This window comes from Parambassis ranga, chromosome 2, assembly GCF_900634625.1.
Source record: "Parambassis ranga chromosome 2, fParRan2.1, whole genome shotgun sequence".
Taxonomy (NCBI): Eukaryota; Metazoa; Chordata; class Actinopteri; family Ambassidae; genus Parambassis; species Parambassis ranga.
This window is the reverse complement of record NC_041023.1, coordinates 2,898,141-2,917,672: the sequence shown is the minus strand read 5'-3', so window position 1 is coordinate 2,917,672 and position 19,532 is coordinate 2,898,141. Positions and strand designations below refer to the sequence as shown.

At 45.0% G+C, this 19,532-nt stretch overlaps 1 protein-coding gene across 2 annotated transcripts in view; it reads right to left on the bottom strand.

The window, feature by feature from the left end:
• Positions 1-19,532, bottom strand: part of pvrl2l (PVR cell adhesion molecule related 2 like) — a 226,162-nt gene that overhangs the window by 132,082 nt on the left and 74,548 nt on the right. For both annotated transcript variants that reach the window (XM_028400098.1, XM_028400097.1), the window contains exon 2: positions 2,073-2,185. In XM_028400098.1, coding sequence (XP_028255899.1) covers positions 2,073-2,185 — 113 coding nt within the window. The remainder of the gene's footprint in view (positions 1-2,072; positions 2,186-19,532) is intronic.

Below are 19,532 nucleotides of genomic sequence, written 5' to 3'. Positions count from 1 at the left end.
ACAAATTAGCTATTGATTCCATCCACAACTCAGAGAGGGAGGAATCACACGGGATCCCACCGAACGGCTCACATCTGAAGTCTGAAGGACGCCAGGACTCAGCGCATCACGTGTTCTCAAACGGGAGTTGACTAAAGAAGTCATGTTTGTGACCCGACGTTTAGTCCAATCACGATGAAACGAACAAGAAAGCTGAGCGAACTCTGAGGAGCAGAGAAAGGTTTTCAATGGTGATTAGTGATCCTAACACAGCAGGACACTGATCGGTGCTGACACGCTGCTGACAGGTAAGAGCATCAATGACAGAGGCCGCATTGTGACACTGATATTGTTGATCATTTTCATACATGTCATTTCTGCTGACACCGAAAGAAAGGAGGAAGAGGAGAAAGAGAGCGTTAGCTTTAGCATGCAGCATGCGGCTCCAAACTGACAATGATCATGTGACCGAGTGTCAGCGGGCGCCCTTGATGGACCTCATGCTGTCACTGCATCACCCCATTACACAAACCCTGCAGGCCAAACTCCCGGGAAGCAGGCAGAGATTTGACAAATTCACATCACTGCAAGAGGTCACCTTCCTGATCTCCATGTTCATCAGCAGAGCTGTGATGAGATCTGATACTATTGAAATGTGAGGGGAGCACTGTCCTCACAGCTGCAGCCAGCGGGACAGGAGAAGCCCGCACCACTGTTACATCATCTGATTGCAGGTTTATGGGGTTCTCAGGGGACAGACAAGGCAACAACAGTATGTAAGCACTGTAAGAAAGTCGTGCTACACGCTGCAGCAACAACGCTACAAACACTTCAGCCAATGATAACAAGAGACCCCACAGCTGAAATGAGGTCACTTCCAGTCCAATCAATTAAATCTATTTAAATCATTTTTAAAGTTTCGGTATTGCCTCATCTCTCATTCTCATGAGCCCAGTATCATGTATGTCCACATCTCTGCTGAATCGTTGGTTGCCATGGTAACGGGCCTAGCAGAGCCAACAGCAAAGATTTAACATATTTGACCGCAAGGGTTCAGCTCCCTGTGACTGTATGTTTATCAGAAAAGATGGTAACTTCTGGTGATGAGCCATAACTAAAGTTTAGGGATGTCCTGATCCGATCACGTGATCGAAAATCGGGCCCGATTACGTGATTTCAGACTCGATCGGAATCGGATGTTGCCTCCCAATCAGGACTCGGATATATATTTATTAGGGGCTCTCAAAGTTAACGCCTTCTGTGCAGGGTGGCACTGTGTCCTGTAGTGTAGGGGTATGACAGTTGCTTTTGGTGCGAGAGGTCCTGGGTTCGAGGTCTCGATGAGCTGCTGCGTGTCTGAAATCACCTAGCGTGGTGCTCTGGACACGCACACACGCACGCAGGCATGCAGGTTTTGCTATTTGCCACATTTATAGAGAATCTTGAAAGTATCGGATCGGGACTCGGTATCGGCAGATACTCAAAATCAAATGACTCGGACTCAGAGTCGAGGGCAAAAAAACCTGATCGGGACATCCCTAAAAAAGTTTATCAGGGTGAAATGTGCACCGAACGAGCCGGCAGACTTTGACCTTTGGTCTTCAGCTTTCAGTTTTCATCCCTCAACTTTTTTTATTTGTGAATGGAACAGTTTCCGATGGGTGTCTAACGCCGTACTATCATCTCATTTTCAAAACATCCACTTTCCACAAACAGCTTTAGAGAGCGGTGCGCTGCCCCTGTGAGGACCCCGAGCCTCAGAAAGCCCAGTGTGACCTCTGATACTCCTGCTGATGCTTCTGTTTTAAAATGTGTGTAGAACTCCTCACACTTTATGATTATTATAGGCTTTCACTGACTTTTGGACCCCAGTCCAGGTAAATCTGGGCTACTTTACCCAAATCCACAGCCTGAGGTTCTTTACTGCAACGTCATTGTCTTATTCTGCTGAATGAAAAAGATAAAACTGGCCTTTAAATAAACCTGTCTTCTCCTCTGAATCCACTCCATTAGGCATTACCTCGCTGTCAGTTTTCACTGCGAGGCTCAGCGTGCTAAAGAAGAAACACACAACCGCTCTTTTATCTGCCAACCTGCGTGAGCTTGGTTAGGCCTCTTGAATCGACGAATTGGCAGTGAAGATCCACGGACTCTGTGGGGTACGCCTCCAGCTCCTCGTCCACCTTCACTTTCTGAGCCAGGATACCTGGAGGAGGGAGAGAGGAGACAAAGGAGGAGAGGAGGTTAACCCATCAGCCACCAAAAAACAATGTGGTTTGAATATTCTATCAACAGGTGCCATTATGATTCAGGCGAGCTTCTCAGGCCATTTTAAATAAGATCACAGAGAAACATGATGGAAACACTGGCAGGAGGAGACAAAGAGAAGTTCATAAAAGCACTCAGGCTCCGGTGACAGGCCTCAGGCAGGAGTCTCAGCCAGCTTCCTTCAGCCAGGCCGGCGGCTCCTTACAGTAAATCCCATCAACCAGGAGGCATCTCTATCCTCCAGGACCAACGCAGGCACTGACCCTTCGATCTGTTTGCATTTCAGAGGCACGACTCGAGCATGGACAGCAGTGCAAGAGGCCAGAGCAGGTTCACCGAGAACACGGCTACCTCTAGACACACTTTACCAGAGATGAAAGCCGGACGGTCAGAGCCGAGCAGACGCCGCGCTGCACCTGTTGACCTGCAGGCTCTGTCCGAAAACTCAGTTTAAATTGAACAAGTGAAAATACTTTTTCTTTTTTTAAACATTAGCCTGCAACAGTCTGACTCAACTGTGTGTCCTTCACAGAGGCAGCAATCATGAGATGCGAGGCTTCCTTTGAAGCTATACCATCACTCCAGCTCTCTGTGTCCACATATGCACTCTGCAGGAAGAAGCGTGCTTCCGCTAAATCTGACAAATAAAACTGATGTAGCAGAAACACAGCTCAACATGTGAAAGCAGCAGTAAAACCTGAGCAGACACCTGCTGCTGGTGCTGCTCGGAGAGCTGATATAGATGCTACATAACACATTATCTAGATGTAACTTCCATCAGAAGGCGAGTACTGAAACATCCAACACAATGGAAACTATCAATAGAACATTTCTCTTTGTTGCCTGAATGCATGCAATCATCCGAAAATACAAAATGGCTGCAGAAAGGGCCTGCTTAGCACGCTTTATGCTAACAGCCTCTTTATTTGCAGGCACTTTAAGCAATTCTGCTAAAAGGTTAGCAGCGAGTGTTCCTTCTTAAACAGAAAAATGGCACCGAAAAAAAGTCCATTTTCTGTTTTCCCACAGCATGACGTGAGTGGAGAAGGCTGAGCTGTGCACAGAGCAGCAGAGCTAACTCGCTTTTTTTTCCTGAAAGTGCCTCATTTTTTTTTACCACATTGTGAAAAACGGATGTTTTTAAAAAGCTGGCATGAATCGCTCCTGCCTCTTAGCAATTGCACTTTTTTTATTATTGGGATTAACTGTCAACAAGCAGCTCTCTGCTGAATTGCTGCAGTGGTTTTAAAATTACACGTTGTTCAATTAAATATCTTAATATTAATTAACTTAAAATGAACTTAAACGAACTTGTAATCCTTGTAATGATGAAGAGGAGAGAGACAAACGGAATAAGAAGGGAAACAAAAAGAGAAAAGGATCAGAGTGTGAAACGGAGAACTTGTAATCCTTTCTCAGTGCGCTCTGGTCGATGCGGTTGGCAGCAATCCACAAACATGCATATGAGGCCCGGAAGTGACATCTTCAGGGACCCCTTGATGCCTCACAGGCAAATCAGTTAGAGCTTCTTGATGCTCACGTTAGTAACTCCTACATTAAATGAAGCTTTTATTTTTTCCTCTTCCTCCTGCACTCCTACTCCTCCTCCTCTTCCTTCAACTGCTCTCTGCTCAGCTCATGCAGAGTTGCCGACGCCTGCCACGAGCCCCCCCGCTGACCCAGGATCAAATCCTACCGAGGTCTTTTCTCCTCCATCTCCCCTCGCTCGGCGCTCTCTGCCCCCCCAGCCTGCCTCTGTGGCTGTAAAGATAAAATTCTTGTGGGGAGCCGGCCTCTCACTCTCTCCACAAGAAAAAGGGGGATAAGCACTCACTAACCGCTAGCTAGCCCCGGGTGGTTCCAGTGAAAAAGCCTCTTAGTGTGTGAGGGATTGATTAGGACAATATGTTACATGCTGCAGCATGGAGGTGAATGGGCTGCCTGGGATTTAGCCTGCAAATCAGCTGTAGAACACAGTCGCACGGACAAAAGAGGAAGTGTGAAATGTGTGTGTGCTGCAGGGGGGGGTGTTTACATCCACGTGTCTGCCCATGTGTGTGTACTCATATGTATGCTTAACGGTGTGTGTGTGTGTGTGTGTGTGTGTGTGTGTGTGTGTACTGTACATGAACGTGTGTGCAATAAATCAGAGCATCTCACTGTAATGTGGGTGCATATGAGACCGACTCAGTCATTGAACCGCACTCTTTACCCTGAGGGAGACAATGGGCTGTCAACTCACTTATCCATTTCCTCCGTGGGGCAGAAGCACACACACACACACACACACGCACACACACACACACACACACAGACACACACACAGATGCAAACTACAGGCAGCAGTGAGAGTTTGTGGCTGCTTTTGTGTTTTTCCCTCCCCTTCCCTTGCGTTTTCCTTCTCCTGCACACAAACAGTAATTTTCCCTAATTAATCACACACACACACACACACAGCTCCCACTAGTCATAAAGAAGCTGCAACGTAAAAGCACACACAAACACACACCAGATGGTGTCTCCAAAGACGTGAACCACACGTAAACCTCTGGGTTAGTCATAGTGGTCAATGAAATCTACTCTGAGATGCAAGAGGGCAAAAAAATAAGAAAACACACACACACACACACACAAACAGAGAAGGAGAGGAAGAGGAGGTGGTGGAGATGGAGAAAGAAAAGGAGGTGCTTTAGGATTAAAAGAGCTCAATGGTGAAAGAGTCAGGAAGAGCGTGAAAGGAGCTAGAGGAGAGAAAAAAGGAAGAGAAAGAAATGAGATTTCGAAAAGGAATGGAGCTGCAGGGGTAAACTGTGGGAGGGAATAAAGAGAGGCAGAGACGGAGTTTGAAAATAGTCAAAAAGAGATATGAGGAGAAAAAGTGAGTCCTTAAAAGAGTGAAAAGAAGGGGAGCAGAGAGCATGAGATCACTTCAGCAATGATTCATTTCCCCAGAGCTCCACTCCGAAAAGACCCACGGAGACTGAGCCAACAGCGACACCGATCCTTACTGTACATGCACACCGAGCCTCACCGAACATCAGCATGAAACTAAATGTTTCCCCTCATTTAAACACTGACATTTATCTCAGCGCTGCACGTGTCTGTTTTTATTTACGTCATCTGAAGGCATGAAAGGCCAAACTTTATGAAATCAGAATCATTTTCCGACACATACAAACACATTTTCCTGCAAGAAGACGACACCAAAACTTTCACTGATACATTCAGCTTCTGAAAAGTCCTTTATGGTGCAAAACAGCCATCACAGTGTGAGCTTGTTGTGCAACTTGCACCTCTGATGCTCATGGGTGGAAGAGCTCAGCGCCTGATAGAGGTGACACAGCAATCAGATTAACTCACAACATGTTGATGAAGATTCTCAGTCATCCAGGTCATCATACGTGGAGAAGATTGAAGCAAGGCGTGTGCTTGGATGAGCAACATCTTCAAGAAAACTCTACAAGTCCAGGCGCCTTGCTTCAATCTTCCCCACGTATTAACTCGCATCGATGCTTTTTAACAAACCAAACTTTCAAGTTTGAGCCGAAAGTAAAAGACAAAAGGACAAAAGCTTCTTTTGTAAACAAACACCTGCACCCCCCCCCCCCCTCATGCAGTTTCTCTTCCCTCTCCAGAGTGTTAAAGACAATTACTAGGAGCAAACTTTCTGCTCTGTGAAATCACATTTAATTGTTGACTAAGCTTATCTTTATTTTTTCTGCAAGCGTATCACACATCTGCCCGTCCTGCTATCAGGGAAATTGGTGTCACTGCATGACTATAATCCCTATCTTTCCCCATCCTTTCCATTATTTGCTCACAACCCTGGTGATCCCACAATTTGCAGCTTATTCTGCTGCTGAAGTCGTAAATGGAAAGTCAAAGGGGGGAGGTGGTTAAATGAGCGGCCGCACCCCATGCACCAGAGAGAGATGAATCACAGTTAATTGACATTTGGAGGCTTGTGGCATTTGCCTGTTTATGTGGAGCTTCCCCATGCAGCGTGAGGAATATGCTGATGGGGGGGGTGCTCACTCACACACATTAAAATCCAAATCACATACTTATAGGAGGCAATGAAGCACAGCTGTTTTGTTTTGGGCCTTTTTTGTCAGCATGTCGTGGTGTCAGTTATGTCAGCTTTTATCTGGCTGATTGCCAACAGCTGTCAAACAACAAAATGGAGCGAATTAATGTGTCTGAAAAAGAGGGAAACATCAGCGCTGTATGATGAAGCTGGAGGGAGTTTTTATTCCTATTTTATTCCCTGTTGAGTTAGAGACAAAACAGACCAATTTAACAGGTAATGGAGAAAATATTTAATCCAGTGGCACCATGTATTCACTAATGACAGACTGTTTTCTCATACAGAGAAGCAGCAGAGGTGCTGAAGGAGGGCGGAATCAACACAAAACCTATTTAAAGGCCCCGTTCACACTGGAGAAAGTCAATCCAGCTAGAGTAGGATGGAATCCAGATAGCCTTTAAACTGGATACGTTCAGACCTATTTTCAAATCTGGCTATCACACACACGTTTCTCTGCACTCAATCCGGCTTGTTTGTTGTCCTCCAAACCACTAGGTGGCGCCTCATAATATATAGAGTCTGCTCAGGCCACGGTAGCACCGCGTGTGCGCATGCGTCATGCATTTTTTTCTCCTGTGTCGCTCGTTCTTTCGTTTTTTTTGTTTATTTCTTTGTAGCCCTGTGGAACAGGGAACCCGGACACTGTCCCCATGAACCGGAAGTATCACGTTGCTAGCGGGATTGGCTAGCTGCATTTGTGTTCAGACCTGAGCCAGATCCGAGAGGTGGGTCGAGCTCTATCCGGATATATCCGGATTCGCGTTGTTCAGACTCAGAAACAACAAAACAAAACAACAAAACATCCGAATACGGCCCAAATCCCGCTCTAGCCGGATTGATTTCCCTCAGTGTGAACGGGGTCTTTGAGACCTGTTCTGACATGAGACTGTCACATGGGCTTCACAGCTGTCCGCCCCTTTAGGACATATAGGTTCCAGTCAATGAGGCCAATCTAATCGTGTATTTTTAAAACATTCGGACCAATTTTTTAGACAAACTAATGAGGAGACAACGTAACATTATACATGCATGTTTCACACCTCCTGCCTGTGTAGTTTTGCAGATTGTCACGGGGGTCATGACACCGTTTTACTTCATGTTCTCTCAGCCTTTGCTGTGAAACTTATTATGCTTGAGTGCAGGTGAAAGTGGTCTGAGACTTCACAACAGCTCTGCATAGCAGCTAATCCTGTGCAGCCACCTGTGAATGCAGCTAGTGGGAAAAAAAGGTGTGAGCTAAACAAGACACCTCTTTATAGACTTGCTGGGTGTGAACCATTAAAATAAGAAATTCACCCATATACTTTGGCCATAATTGGCCATTTTAGCTCTTTTCATTTCAGCGCTCATCCAGGAGTGAAAGAACATCTGTGCTGAAAGAAGCTGCAGGTACACAGGGTTAAGTGTGCAGTGGCTTCACTTAATCATATCTCTATCCTCCGGCTTTTGTCACATGGGTATAAAAGCAGGTTGAAGTGCAGCTTTTGTCAAGAGACAGCTGTCGAGTGTGTTCAGTGATCAAGCATAAATTACTCATTAGCAGCTGTGCTACTAATGAGGGATGGAGAAAGTTTTTCAAAAGCAGCCAGCTGCTAGCGTGCAGTGTGTGGCTTTGTCGTGACGTCAGGTTTATGTGTGAGGAGGAATCGATGGAGGACGGTGACAAAAACACGCCAAAATATCGCCGAGCTGGTCACATGACCTTGTGGAAAGCGATTTCTGCTGTCGTGTAGTTCGGTAGAAAGCAGTTCCTACTTGAAGTCTGGGGGGGTGGTCCACAGTCCCCGGGTCAGGACTTCTGGAAACTGTCTGGACCTTTTATGCCACATGGTTCCATTACATCTGACATCTCTACAGCTGATGTCTGCAGCTGAAGTTACTCAAGACAGATCCTGGTAATAATTTATGTGTGTGAATTCTTTTCATTATTATTCTTTGCATCTAATCTTTGAGTTTAATATCACTCACTGGCTTATACGCTGTAGTCGTTAAACAGTAAAACATCCATTAAAATCTCAAAGATGACATGAATTAGAAAGGAAGAGGTGGAGCAAAGCTGGGGTTGACTGACTGCCTCATGTACTGCACACAGGGGAGCTGAATTACCGGTAATTGGCATTTGACAGCTCATAATCACAGCATTCTGCGCCGGCTCTTCAGTAACAGGACACTGATCAACAATGAGGCGGAGGGAGAGGAAAAGAGGAGATTAGTTGTCACAAGGATGGCTTCGGTTTCACACAAACAGTTACCGTTAACTGGCAGTCAGCAGCTCCTGGCATCTGAATGTGTGTGTGTGAGGATTTTTTCATGTTAGTACAATTCCAAAAATCCTCCATTCAAACCCTGCTGACAAAAGCAGAAAAATCCTCCTCCTTAATTTTAGTTTCATTTCCAAAAACCACAGAGTCCATTAATGTGTTAATAATGATGTGATCTTCAAATATAAATGATTAAAGGGTTTTAAATGATGAGCTCCGCTATGAAAGGAGTGCTACAACAAAAGGCATTCTTCCACTGCAGGAACAGCTTTGAGAGCATATGTCTTACAAAGTCGCTCATATATCAGGAAAGTAATAGCTAGAGACGTTCTGTTTCTTTCCTCGAAAAGAGGACACTTCAGGCATGTCTGTGTGATGTAGACTGGCTGTATTATTCTACGGGCAAGTCAGTGTCCAATCGGACCATCGAGCGATATCACATGGGGCTCAAATATCCAATTGTAGAGCCTTGTGCCTCTGACGTGGTGTATCAAAGATGTCTTCTGAAGACAAGTATCTCCACTAACTAGCTGAGTCGTCTACACGTCTGAAAAGCGGCCCTGAACGCAATAATAGACGCGTAGCGGACTGTTGTCTCAGCCGGAAGGTGCATTGTTCTGCATACCCCTGTTATTCACTGTTATTCACTGTTATTTCTTACTGGAAACTTTTATTTGACTTATTAGCGCTGCTATGTTTTGTTACGCTAACCCGGAAGTTACGTCAAAGACGTTCCGGATGAACAGGGGAGCTCGCTCTCAGATGCTCACAGTAAACAGCGCTTCTTTCATGTAGCGCAGCTTCATTTTTCAACTTTTGCCACACAAATATTGCAGGGACAAAAGAGACATTTACAGCGCGACTATTTCTGAAAGAATAAGAAAAGATTATAGACTGAGATGCTGTTTCAGAGTCACTGGCAGAAGTTTTTTCCACAGATGAACAGCTGGATTGGTGGTTGATAGGTGCAATATTCACACAGCACACTATACAATAAATTACTTATTTGTTCTTTTGATTCACTATGTACAGTTTTCTACAAACCACTTCTACCTCCACTCATCTGTGCAGTAATTGTTAATCTGTAAACTCTTTTTTGATTGTATTGCATAAAATCGGTAGTTTATTTTACACAATTTTATGTATATAGCTTTTCTTATGTTTTGCTTGCTGTAACTGTGCTGTTGCAAAAACGCAATTTGCCCATTGTGGGACAAGTCTGTGGGAAATTACCTGGAGCATCTGGAACCATCTGAAAAATAATATATATAATGACAATAAGAAATGAAGTAACATAATGTGTAAATATGTATTTTGTTATACTTATTTGTGTTTCTTACGCAAATCCCCCCCCCCTCGGAAAAAACAAATTCATCCGGGGGGGGGGGGGGGGGGTGTGGTTGGTGATTAGCCCCCCTATCTGTCAACCCTAGTGACGTCCATGGTCTTCAGGTTTACTGCAGGAAACAGTTAAAGATTGCATATTGTGGCAGAAATCGTACGGCCTCACATCAGTGACCCTGCCTTTCCTTCTAATTGGCGAGTGAAAGCCGCCGGTCCGTTGCCTGATTAGATACAGTTCTTACAGCACATCTGATGAAAAATGCACATAGGAAACAGAAAATTGGAAATGGCTGTCGCAGCTGGAACGTCCTCAACAGTCTCTGCAAATAGGTAATTGTAGCTTTGATGATAAATGATCTGTGTGATTAGCTTCCTGGTGCGCTTTCAAACTGCTTTTTCCACCTCAGCCTTGTCTGGGAGGAAAGAAATTATGAAATGTAACGGCAGATTGATTGTATATGCATATAGATATGAATGGTACCTCCTGATTCTGCATCACAAAACAATTAATCATTATAGAGCACTGTTGTTTTTGTTCAATCATCCTGAACATGAGGATTTTTCACACATAATAATATTAATTAATAATTTCAGGAAGTAAAATGAATAATTGTGGAATTATTTTGGCATTGATCGGGATGGTTTGTGCTGAGTGTGATGAGTGACTCGGTCACAGAGGCAAAAAAAAAAAATTTAATTCAGAGTAATATTAATGGGTAGCTGACAGCCAAAATAATTGGCATGTTTACACTGTGGGTGGCTTTTCAGAGTTACCATGTTGTCAGCTGACAACCTATTAACTGCTGGTATGGTGTTTTTTTGTTTTGTTTTTTTTTTCTTTTTTGGCTGCATAATCCTCAGTGGGCTGAGAAAGTGATACGGCCTGTGGGCTTAAAAAAAAAAAACCCTTTCAAAAATCTTTCTGCATTATTTCCTAAAAGTGCACAGTGGACTATCTCACATGGTTTTCATTTCTGGAAAGTTGGCATTTTACAGATTCATGGTGCTCGTTCGCCCGCATGATTACAGAGTTAATACATTTCTACAGCTGCAGTGCATGAGCAGCATCTGTGTGTGTGTGTGTGTGTGTGTGTGTCTTACAATGAAAGCTGACTCACCAGTAATTGGTAATTGACACTAAATGACTACATTATATAGGAGTCATCTTTAATCCATTTTTTGATGATAAATGTAGCCGGGGGTTTCCCTTTTTTTCCGCCACCTTTGCACTTTTAAAGAGCCTGATAGCGTCCATGATGCTCTACAGAAAAGCTATTGTTATCATAATGAATGGGTGCTCCATATGCAATTTAGTTACACAAATTATAGAACACCTTGGTGTGGATGGCTTTCAGCTGACGTCCATGTAAAGCAGATGCTCATATAAATAAGACCGAACTGAAGCTGCCCCTGTTTAAAGGTGGACGCCTGCATGCAAACAGAGCAAATACAGGCTGCTTCTGTCCAAATAACTGACTAACATTAGGTGTGATTAATCAGTTTGTGGCCTTCGGGAGTCTTTCATCTTACTTGTGTCACCTCTACAATGTGCAGCTCGTCAGAAAGAATGCTGGTTGCATTGCTGGTGAGCATTTAGCTTGTTTGGTAGGGCTGAACGATCTATCGTTTTAGACCGAAAATCGCGATCTCAGATGACGCGATTTTTTGCACTGCTCCTAACTGAATCAGGTTTTGTTTTGTCAAATGCTACGGCTGAAAACGAAAAGAAAACGGAGGAACTGGTCCCTAAAACGGACTCCACCTTTATGTTCGGTGCTGTTTCTGCCGGCAGCAGCGGCGTGTCTTCTAAGCCTGTGTCTGTGTCTGTGTGCTCGCGCGACATGAGTCGCAGTGGAAGGGCCGCGTGTAAATGCTACGAGCACGTACGCGCCCACCTCTCTGAACATTACCAGCTCGTTATATTCAGGTTCGCTGCTGTTGTGCCGTCAGCAGCTCTTCTACACCTGTGTGTGTGTGTGTCGCGTGTGTGTGTGTGTTGCGTGTGTGTGTGTACATCAGATGCAGACAGAGGCAGCAGCTAATGACGTCACCAAACAATAACGCAGGCATTTGATGAAGAGGCTCCATATGAGGACTAAACCGTGGACAGAGCTGACAGCAGCAGCTCCGTTTGTCCTTAGATATGATTCCCATTAAAGTTTGATCATTTGTTCTAAATCACATTGAACTTTAAGAGTTACTTAAGTCTCAATACTGTATTTATTGTTTAACCTTAGGAGGCACACTTCAGTCTGTTTAAATGACTGTTGAATAATACTTTACAGAACTACATTAGTCTTCTTTTAACCTATTTGAAATAAAACTTTATTTTGTTCTGTAATTGTTATTTAAATTTTCATGTTTATTAAAACTAATACTGAGTGCACGTTATCAGAGTTTACTTTTAGATCTACTGATAGTTTTTGAGAAGTGACAGAGTAGCTACCTGAAGTCATTTACACAGAAACATGTTTGACATGATTTGAAAAAAATCGTGGATGAAATCGAAATCGCAATATTTGCCAGAAAAAATCGCAATTCAATTTATTCTTAAAATCGTTCAGCCCTATTGTTTGGTATCACAGCTGCAGTCAGGTTTTAACTGCACAAAAGGTGCTGCATCATCTGAAGGTCAGGAACACATCCTGACACACAGACACATGGCCGTTGTATCACTCTTCCTCAGTGATGGAGTCTTGAAGCGGAAAGCCGAGCAGTGAGCAGCTGAGGAGGAAATGTGCAGCAGCTCGTCTCATCCAAGCTGGATCCCTGAATTACCTGGATATCTATCGATGAGGCTTCAGAGGGACAGGGTGTAAAGGTAAAAAAGGAGCTGTTCTGGGTGTTACATGGTGTCCAGATAACTTTGTAATCCTGCTTTGTGAGGAAAGGCCTCAGGACAGTCTGGGAATGTCTGGGGAAAGTGAACATAGAAAGTTCTTTTCTCTCCTCGACAAAGGCTGCAGAGCCGGCTGTTGGGCCCTTAAAGCTGTGCCTGGTGTCTTACTGTTGTTCCCAAGCATGCAGGATTGTGTTAAAACAGAACATTCAAGCTCAGCAGATCTTCCGTGTGTTTGCATAAGTTGTCTCGGGTGTCCTCCCATCACAATGTGCCAAGAGATGAGTTCATAATCTACAGAACGCCTCTTCGCTGTGGGTTTACACACTAAACGACAGCAGTGCTGAAGTGAAGAACAGCAGGTTTAATATCTCAGAAGCCCACTGTTCCTGGAAAAAGACACACACACACACGCAAAGCCATCAACTCTTCATCGTTAAACGAACGAGGGGGAAGAAAACAATAAGGCCCCGTTCACACTGGAGAAAGTCATTCCAGCTAGAGTAGGATTGAGCCCAGACAGCCTTTAAGCTGGATGCATTCAGACCTATTTTCAAATCTGGCTAGCACACACTTGTGTCCGCACTCAATCCGGCTTCATCCAGCGTGTTTGCTGTCCTCCAAACCACTAGGTGGCGCCTCGTAATATACAGTCTGTTCACGCCGCGGTAGGACCGCGTGTGCGCATGCGTCATGCGTTTTTTTTGGCCCGTGTCACGCCCCGTAAACCGGAAGTAGCCCGTCGCTAACCGGAAGTAGCATGTTGCTAGCCGGATTCGCTCGCCACATTTGCATTCACACCTGAGCCACATTTGAGCCAATCCGGCTAGATCCACCCACGAGAGGTGAAATCAAACTGGATACAGCCGGATTGGAGGTGTTCACACTCAGAAAAAACACATCTGGATTGATCTGGATGCGGCCGAATCCTGCTTAAGCCACATTTTTCCCCCAGTGTGAACGGGGTATAAAAGTTCGCTTCAAGAGGACAGACTGAGCGTCTTTTCAGGGAGGACAAAGGTTGCGGACGGCAGAAAGCTGTCCACACGTAGCGCCGCATTTACTGACACGTCTCTGTCATTCGTCCACAAAGCCCTGTGTCGGCAGCTTTTTGTTCCACACTTCTTTTCAAGTGCAGGCATTTCTTTTCATGCCCCTGCTGAGCTGATCAAGGCCGCGCAGCTCTCCTCAGCTCCCTTGAAGACTTTTTCCTTTGCTATCTGATGTGTTTCCACTGCTGGATACACTTGCATTCTGCTGCACAGATCAAAGGCCAACGAGGAATTCATCAAAAGAAATTACTCAAAAGAAAGAAAGGGGAGAACAGGATCAAGCTGTAAGAGATGCAGCTCTGAACAAATTAGATGCTTATCCAATATTAGTAAAAAGGACAAGCAAAGGTGAAAGGGCACCACAAGGAGAAAATTGGCATTCAGAACATTGAACCACCTCCTCACAGTGAGGCACCTCAGAAGGCTCGGAGCATGTATCCTTGACTTTTGGACGTGTTGTTTAAGGTCACAGTCTAATCAGTTCATCTTGTTATTGTTTGCATACCACAGTTGTAATCTTTAATGTGATATCACATCATAGATAACAACGTTTCCACAGACCATCACACTGCTGTCCGTTTTCTTCTGTAAAACTCTCCTGAAAAACGACGTTGAGCAGCTGGTTGATATGATGTGACCGCAATAATCACAAAACTGTTCTTATAAAGACGAAGCAGACCCACACTGGAAACTACAAGTCAAACAAAAAACCTGATTTGAAAACAGCATGGATCATTATGCAAACTAACAACATCCCAACACACACACACACACACACACACAGGATTGTTTTCCCTCACTCATAAAAAGCATATGGTCATGTTGGGTTTTCAGAATGATAAACATTCATGGCTGGATTCTTTTCACAGTACAACAGTGTAAACTTATAAATGTCAGCATCAACTGCAGGTTGCTAGGCAACAGGAGCATATAAACAGGAAGCCTTTCACAGGCAGCAGTGTCGTCATATTGAAACTGATGGCGCGACCTTTCAGAGGTGCCTGTGTCCTTCGCCAGATGCAGCCCCCGAATCTGGGTTTGGACAGTCATGCTGTGTCATGTTAGGGACAGCCTGCCTGACTGCACACCATCCATCCCACTCCTGCTGAACAGTACTCAGCCTGTACTGTCAACAAGAAAGGTGCTGCAGGCTCAACTGAAATGGATTCGTTTGAAATGTGTCATGAAAACACGGAACATTCGTGTCATCAGACCGGCCTGGTACAAACACAGCCAGTCTGGCCATGTTATAATTTCATCTCTGACACCGTGGACACCACAGCACACTGCACCGATCACTTCCAAACATTTTAGTAGCTGAAAATTATGTGTAAAAGTGAGCTCCCAGAACCAAGCGTTGCCCCAAGAAAGAACCCAGCAACTCATTTCTGGAATACTTTTTTTTTTTTTTCCACAATTAGCTAATCCATTAGTTGACTAATAGATTCAGTGTGATACAGATACTGGCATGCAGCCCTGCTCATTTTCAATTCTCACTTTTTGCCAGACTGCTCCTGGCACAGCAGTCTGAGCCACTAATGTAGCAGCCATGACCAGGGTCCATTTTCTGGTCCCGGTTGTTGTTGAGCCGTCTCTCCCAGCTCTGGCTGTGAGGATGCAGTCCAGGTATGCATGGCGCCAGTCTCTCTACTAACACTCCAGTCTGGTGTGTTTAGCAGCCCCGTTAAAAGACCATTAGTGACTGCTCTACATGCGAGAGCCTCCACTCGTGACCCTTTTTTCACTAAAATGTTTTATCACACCATGCTCAGAGAAAGTTAACCTGCTTATCTCAACTTAGAGCTGGTAACCTTAAACTTAACTCGGCGCTTTCAGCCCAAAATAACACGTGACTGCCTCCTGAATGTATAAATATGCAGCAGTTCACAGCCGAGGAAACTTTAATTATCAATTACAGGAGGAAGCCAAGAAGCTGCAAGTGTGTACAAGCACCCGTATTTCAGCAGGTTCCACAGATGAGTGTGAAGACGCGTCACCCGGGGGGCTGGCTGGGACTGGGAATCACTCAGATAGACGGGTGGATTCCAACAAAGGGGGCGGCTTTGGCTCATTTCATTTCAAAGCGACGCGGGTCCATTTTAACAGACACTCCTCAGTAAAACACTAAGACGAGAGTAATGTGGGCAGCCAAGCACTGAGCCCTAATTACTGATATTTTCTGCCAGAACGAGATAGAACGAGTGGCAAATAACCGGATTACAAAGCTGAACACAAATTAATAAGGGAAGATCAGGAGACCAGTGATAATGCTTCTGTCTCTGATGGCGGTGCAGATCGAGGGTGGGGGGGGGGGCACACAGGATTCATAAAACACAACCAACAAAACATAAAATGCAGGATCACAGGAGGAGTGTGAAGTGCTTCCAGGGAATCCCCCATCAATCCACACATTCAGGAGAGGAAGGAACACAGGCCTCTGTCACCTGAACACCAGGCGCCGTGGAAAAACTGAAAACTAGAGGATGTAAAATTATGTTCCTGCTTCACATTTCATCATGGTTTTGTTTCCAGGCATCTTTTAAGTCATAAATGTGCTTCTAAAGAAAACAGTGAGAGCAAAGTCTGGAGTCAAATTTCCGGCTCCTGTCAAGATGGAAGACACACGAATCACTAATGACCAGGTGATTCTGGTGAATACAGCACACTCATCCCCACCGACCTGCCTCCTCACATGAATCCTCATTACCCACTCAGTCAGTTGTCATAACACACACAAGGCTTTCAAATCCACACACTCTGGGGAAGCGTCTCGCTCGCTCTCAGAAGCCGAGCCCAGGTACTGGAACAGTCAGCTGACACGTATCACCGACTAATGGATTCATTACTCATATAATCATCCTCATATTCCGTCTCTTTCCAAATAGAACATTAAGCTCTCGGACTCTGGGTGCTGCTCCACACCTGTGAAGTTCATCCGGTACAATCTGAAAGTTACTGTTTGACTTTTCTCTTTAAACATTTGGAGTAACTCTTCAGGACTTTGAGGGCTAGAACATAACAAACCCTCCTTTAAAATGTGTCTCACAACATCCAGCACAGGCCGACCCGTTTGACACAGAGGGGCCTAGAACATTCAAGGAAACACGTCTATGGACAGAAACACAGGAAATGGAAACTCAAAAATGTATAATAACACAGCAGGGCTGCAGCTGATGACTATTTCAATACTCAACTAGTCATCGACTACCTTTAATGATTAATCGACTAATAGTCGACTACTTTGGACTGCGAATTTGTCATCGATTCATCTGCCTCCGTGCTGCACCTTCAACATATAAAGCTGAAGATCTTAGGCCCTCGGTTAAAGGTAGGGTAGGAGATTTTGAAAACTCAGTGAGAGTCAGCCAGATTTCGAACCAGCCAATACTTCGCGCAGGGTCCACCCAGAGGATTGGCTGATGTTTTTAGTGTTTTATAGCTTCCACAGATGATTCATATTCTTCGTTTTAATGCGAAACTGCCGAATGAATCGGTTGCTATCGGATTGTAAAGAGAAGTTACACTAATTTACCAAACGTGCATCAGAATGAAATCTCCTACCCTACCTTTAACACTTTGTGTGTGTGTTTGTGTGTGTCCATTCATTCCCACATCTGCCAGATGCACATTACCACCAAATCTACACAACATTTCCTCCACACCAACCCACCAGACGGCTCATCCTGGTTTTTAACCCAGGTCCTCTTGCACCCAAAGCGCCAACCATCCTGCTGCAGAATCATTCCCAGCTGCAAACGCGTTACACTTACATGCCACTCGATGACGTCACTAACGACCTGTCGACTACTAAATTAGTGGTCAATGCATTTTGCAGTGGACTAGTCGCTGCGGCCCTAAACCACACACACCTTGCTCGTATGTTGCCACAGATAGGAGCATGATGGTGGTTCATCATCAGGCTGTAGCCATGTAGCACATTTGGTGATAATCAAACATCATTGAACAAAGTTCTACACTAAGCTTTAAACACAACCCGCCAATAATAATAATAACATACAGTATGTGTGTTGGTTGTTTTGTGTTTGTTTCCGTTGGCAGAGGTAACCCTGTAAATATTCATGAAACATGATTTTTGAATTGGCTGCTTCCATATTTATCTTTTTCTGTTGCTGCACAGCTAACAAACGAAAACAATCAACAACTGTCTGACCTCGACAAAAGAATTCAAATGAAGTGAATTGATTGTTGTATACATGTAAAAAGGAATCTTCATTGGAAACAATAACTTGTTCCAGAAGCTAATGAAGCTGCAGCCGACCCTCTGAGGAAACATGGAGTCACCTCAAACAAACAAATCAACCAGCAGCACAAAGAGAAACGTCTGCAGAGAGAAAGAGGAAGAGCTGCGGGAACACGGCGTGAAGTACAAGCGGCTGAGCTGGATGCAGCGGCAGAAAATACCTCCGCATAACAGACAACAAAACGCAGAAACAGAAGCCCGACAGACGAGAGCAAAACAGTGGAACAGAGCGGAGCGGGGAGGGAGCTGTTGGAAATGCAAACGAGAGGGAGAGAGAGAGGGAGAGGAGCAGAGTTGGTGCTCTTTGTGTCTTGAAATGAAGAAGAAATGGATGCAGGCCTGGAGGGAGGGAGGGCAGAACGCTGTGTACCAGGACATTATGGTCTGAAATTACACAGGACACGGTCGCTCCGCACTCCCCGATACAATTCAATTCATACCCAGGGTTCTTATTTGTCTCTCGCTCGCCCTGCTACAGTACAACCACATTTATTTCTACAACCCACCACCACCTCTCTCTCCCTCTCTGTGCAGCGTTGACAGCTCTACCATATTAAGAGTGTGAAAACTGCTGTGACTGTGCATCTGCAGGTGGTGTGTGTGTGTGTGTGTGTGTGTGTGTGTGTGTGTGACCTCTCCAAATCTATTATCTCTGCAGGTATCCAGCTCACATCCAACAGTTGTGCAGGATGACCAATCACTGCCAACACAGGCTGTGAGTGTGAGTGTGTGTGTGTGTGTGTGTGTGTGTGTGTGTGTGTGTGTGTGTGTGTGTGTGTGTTTGTGTGTGTGTATATATGTGGGTGTGTCTTTGATCTCTGGCTGTCCTTGCCGTGCCCCCCCATCTCTCTCTCTCTCTCTCTGGTGTAAACACATACACCACACAGAGGGCAGCCTGTGTTGGCAGTAACACACACACACACACACACACACAAACACACACACACAAACACACACACATGAACACACACACAGTGAGAGCCCCCAGCTGTTTTCAGTCTCTCTCCTGTCGAACTGACAGACACTAACCAGACTGATCTCCTCAGCTCGAGCCGTCAGCCTCTCCTCTCCGTCCTCCCCCCTCGTGCCCTCCGACTGACTCCCCCTTCCTCCCTCTCTTTCTCTCTTTATCTTGCTTTCTTATCGTCCATTGCCCTCTTGCTCCTGCGTTCTGTCTTTCTCTCCCCTCCTAATTCTTTCCCCATCTCCTCTCTCCCTCCTCCTCCTCCTCCTCCTCCATAACATCAAACATGTCTCCTGCTGTCGACGTGACAGCTTGAAAACTCAACATTGCAGCTACATCAGTATAGAGCAGGTAAACCAATCAGCATCAAGACTGATGGCACAGCTGGTTCAGAACCATTCCGTCTCTGCAGCAACGCTATCACAGGATCTGGCAGCTAGCACTTGTTAGCATTGTAAGGAAGGCTAAATATAGCTG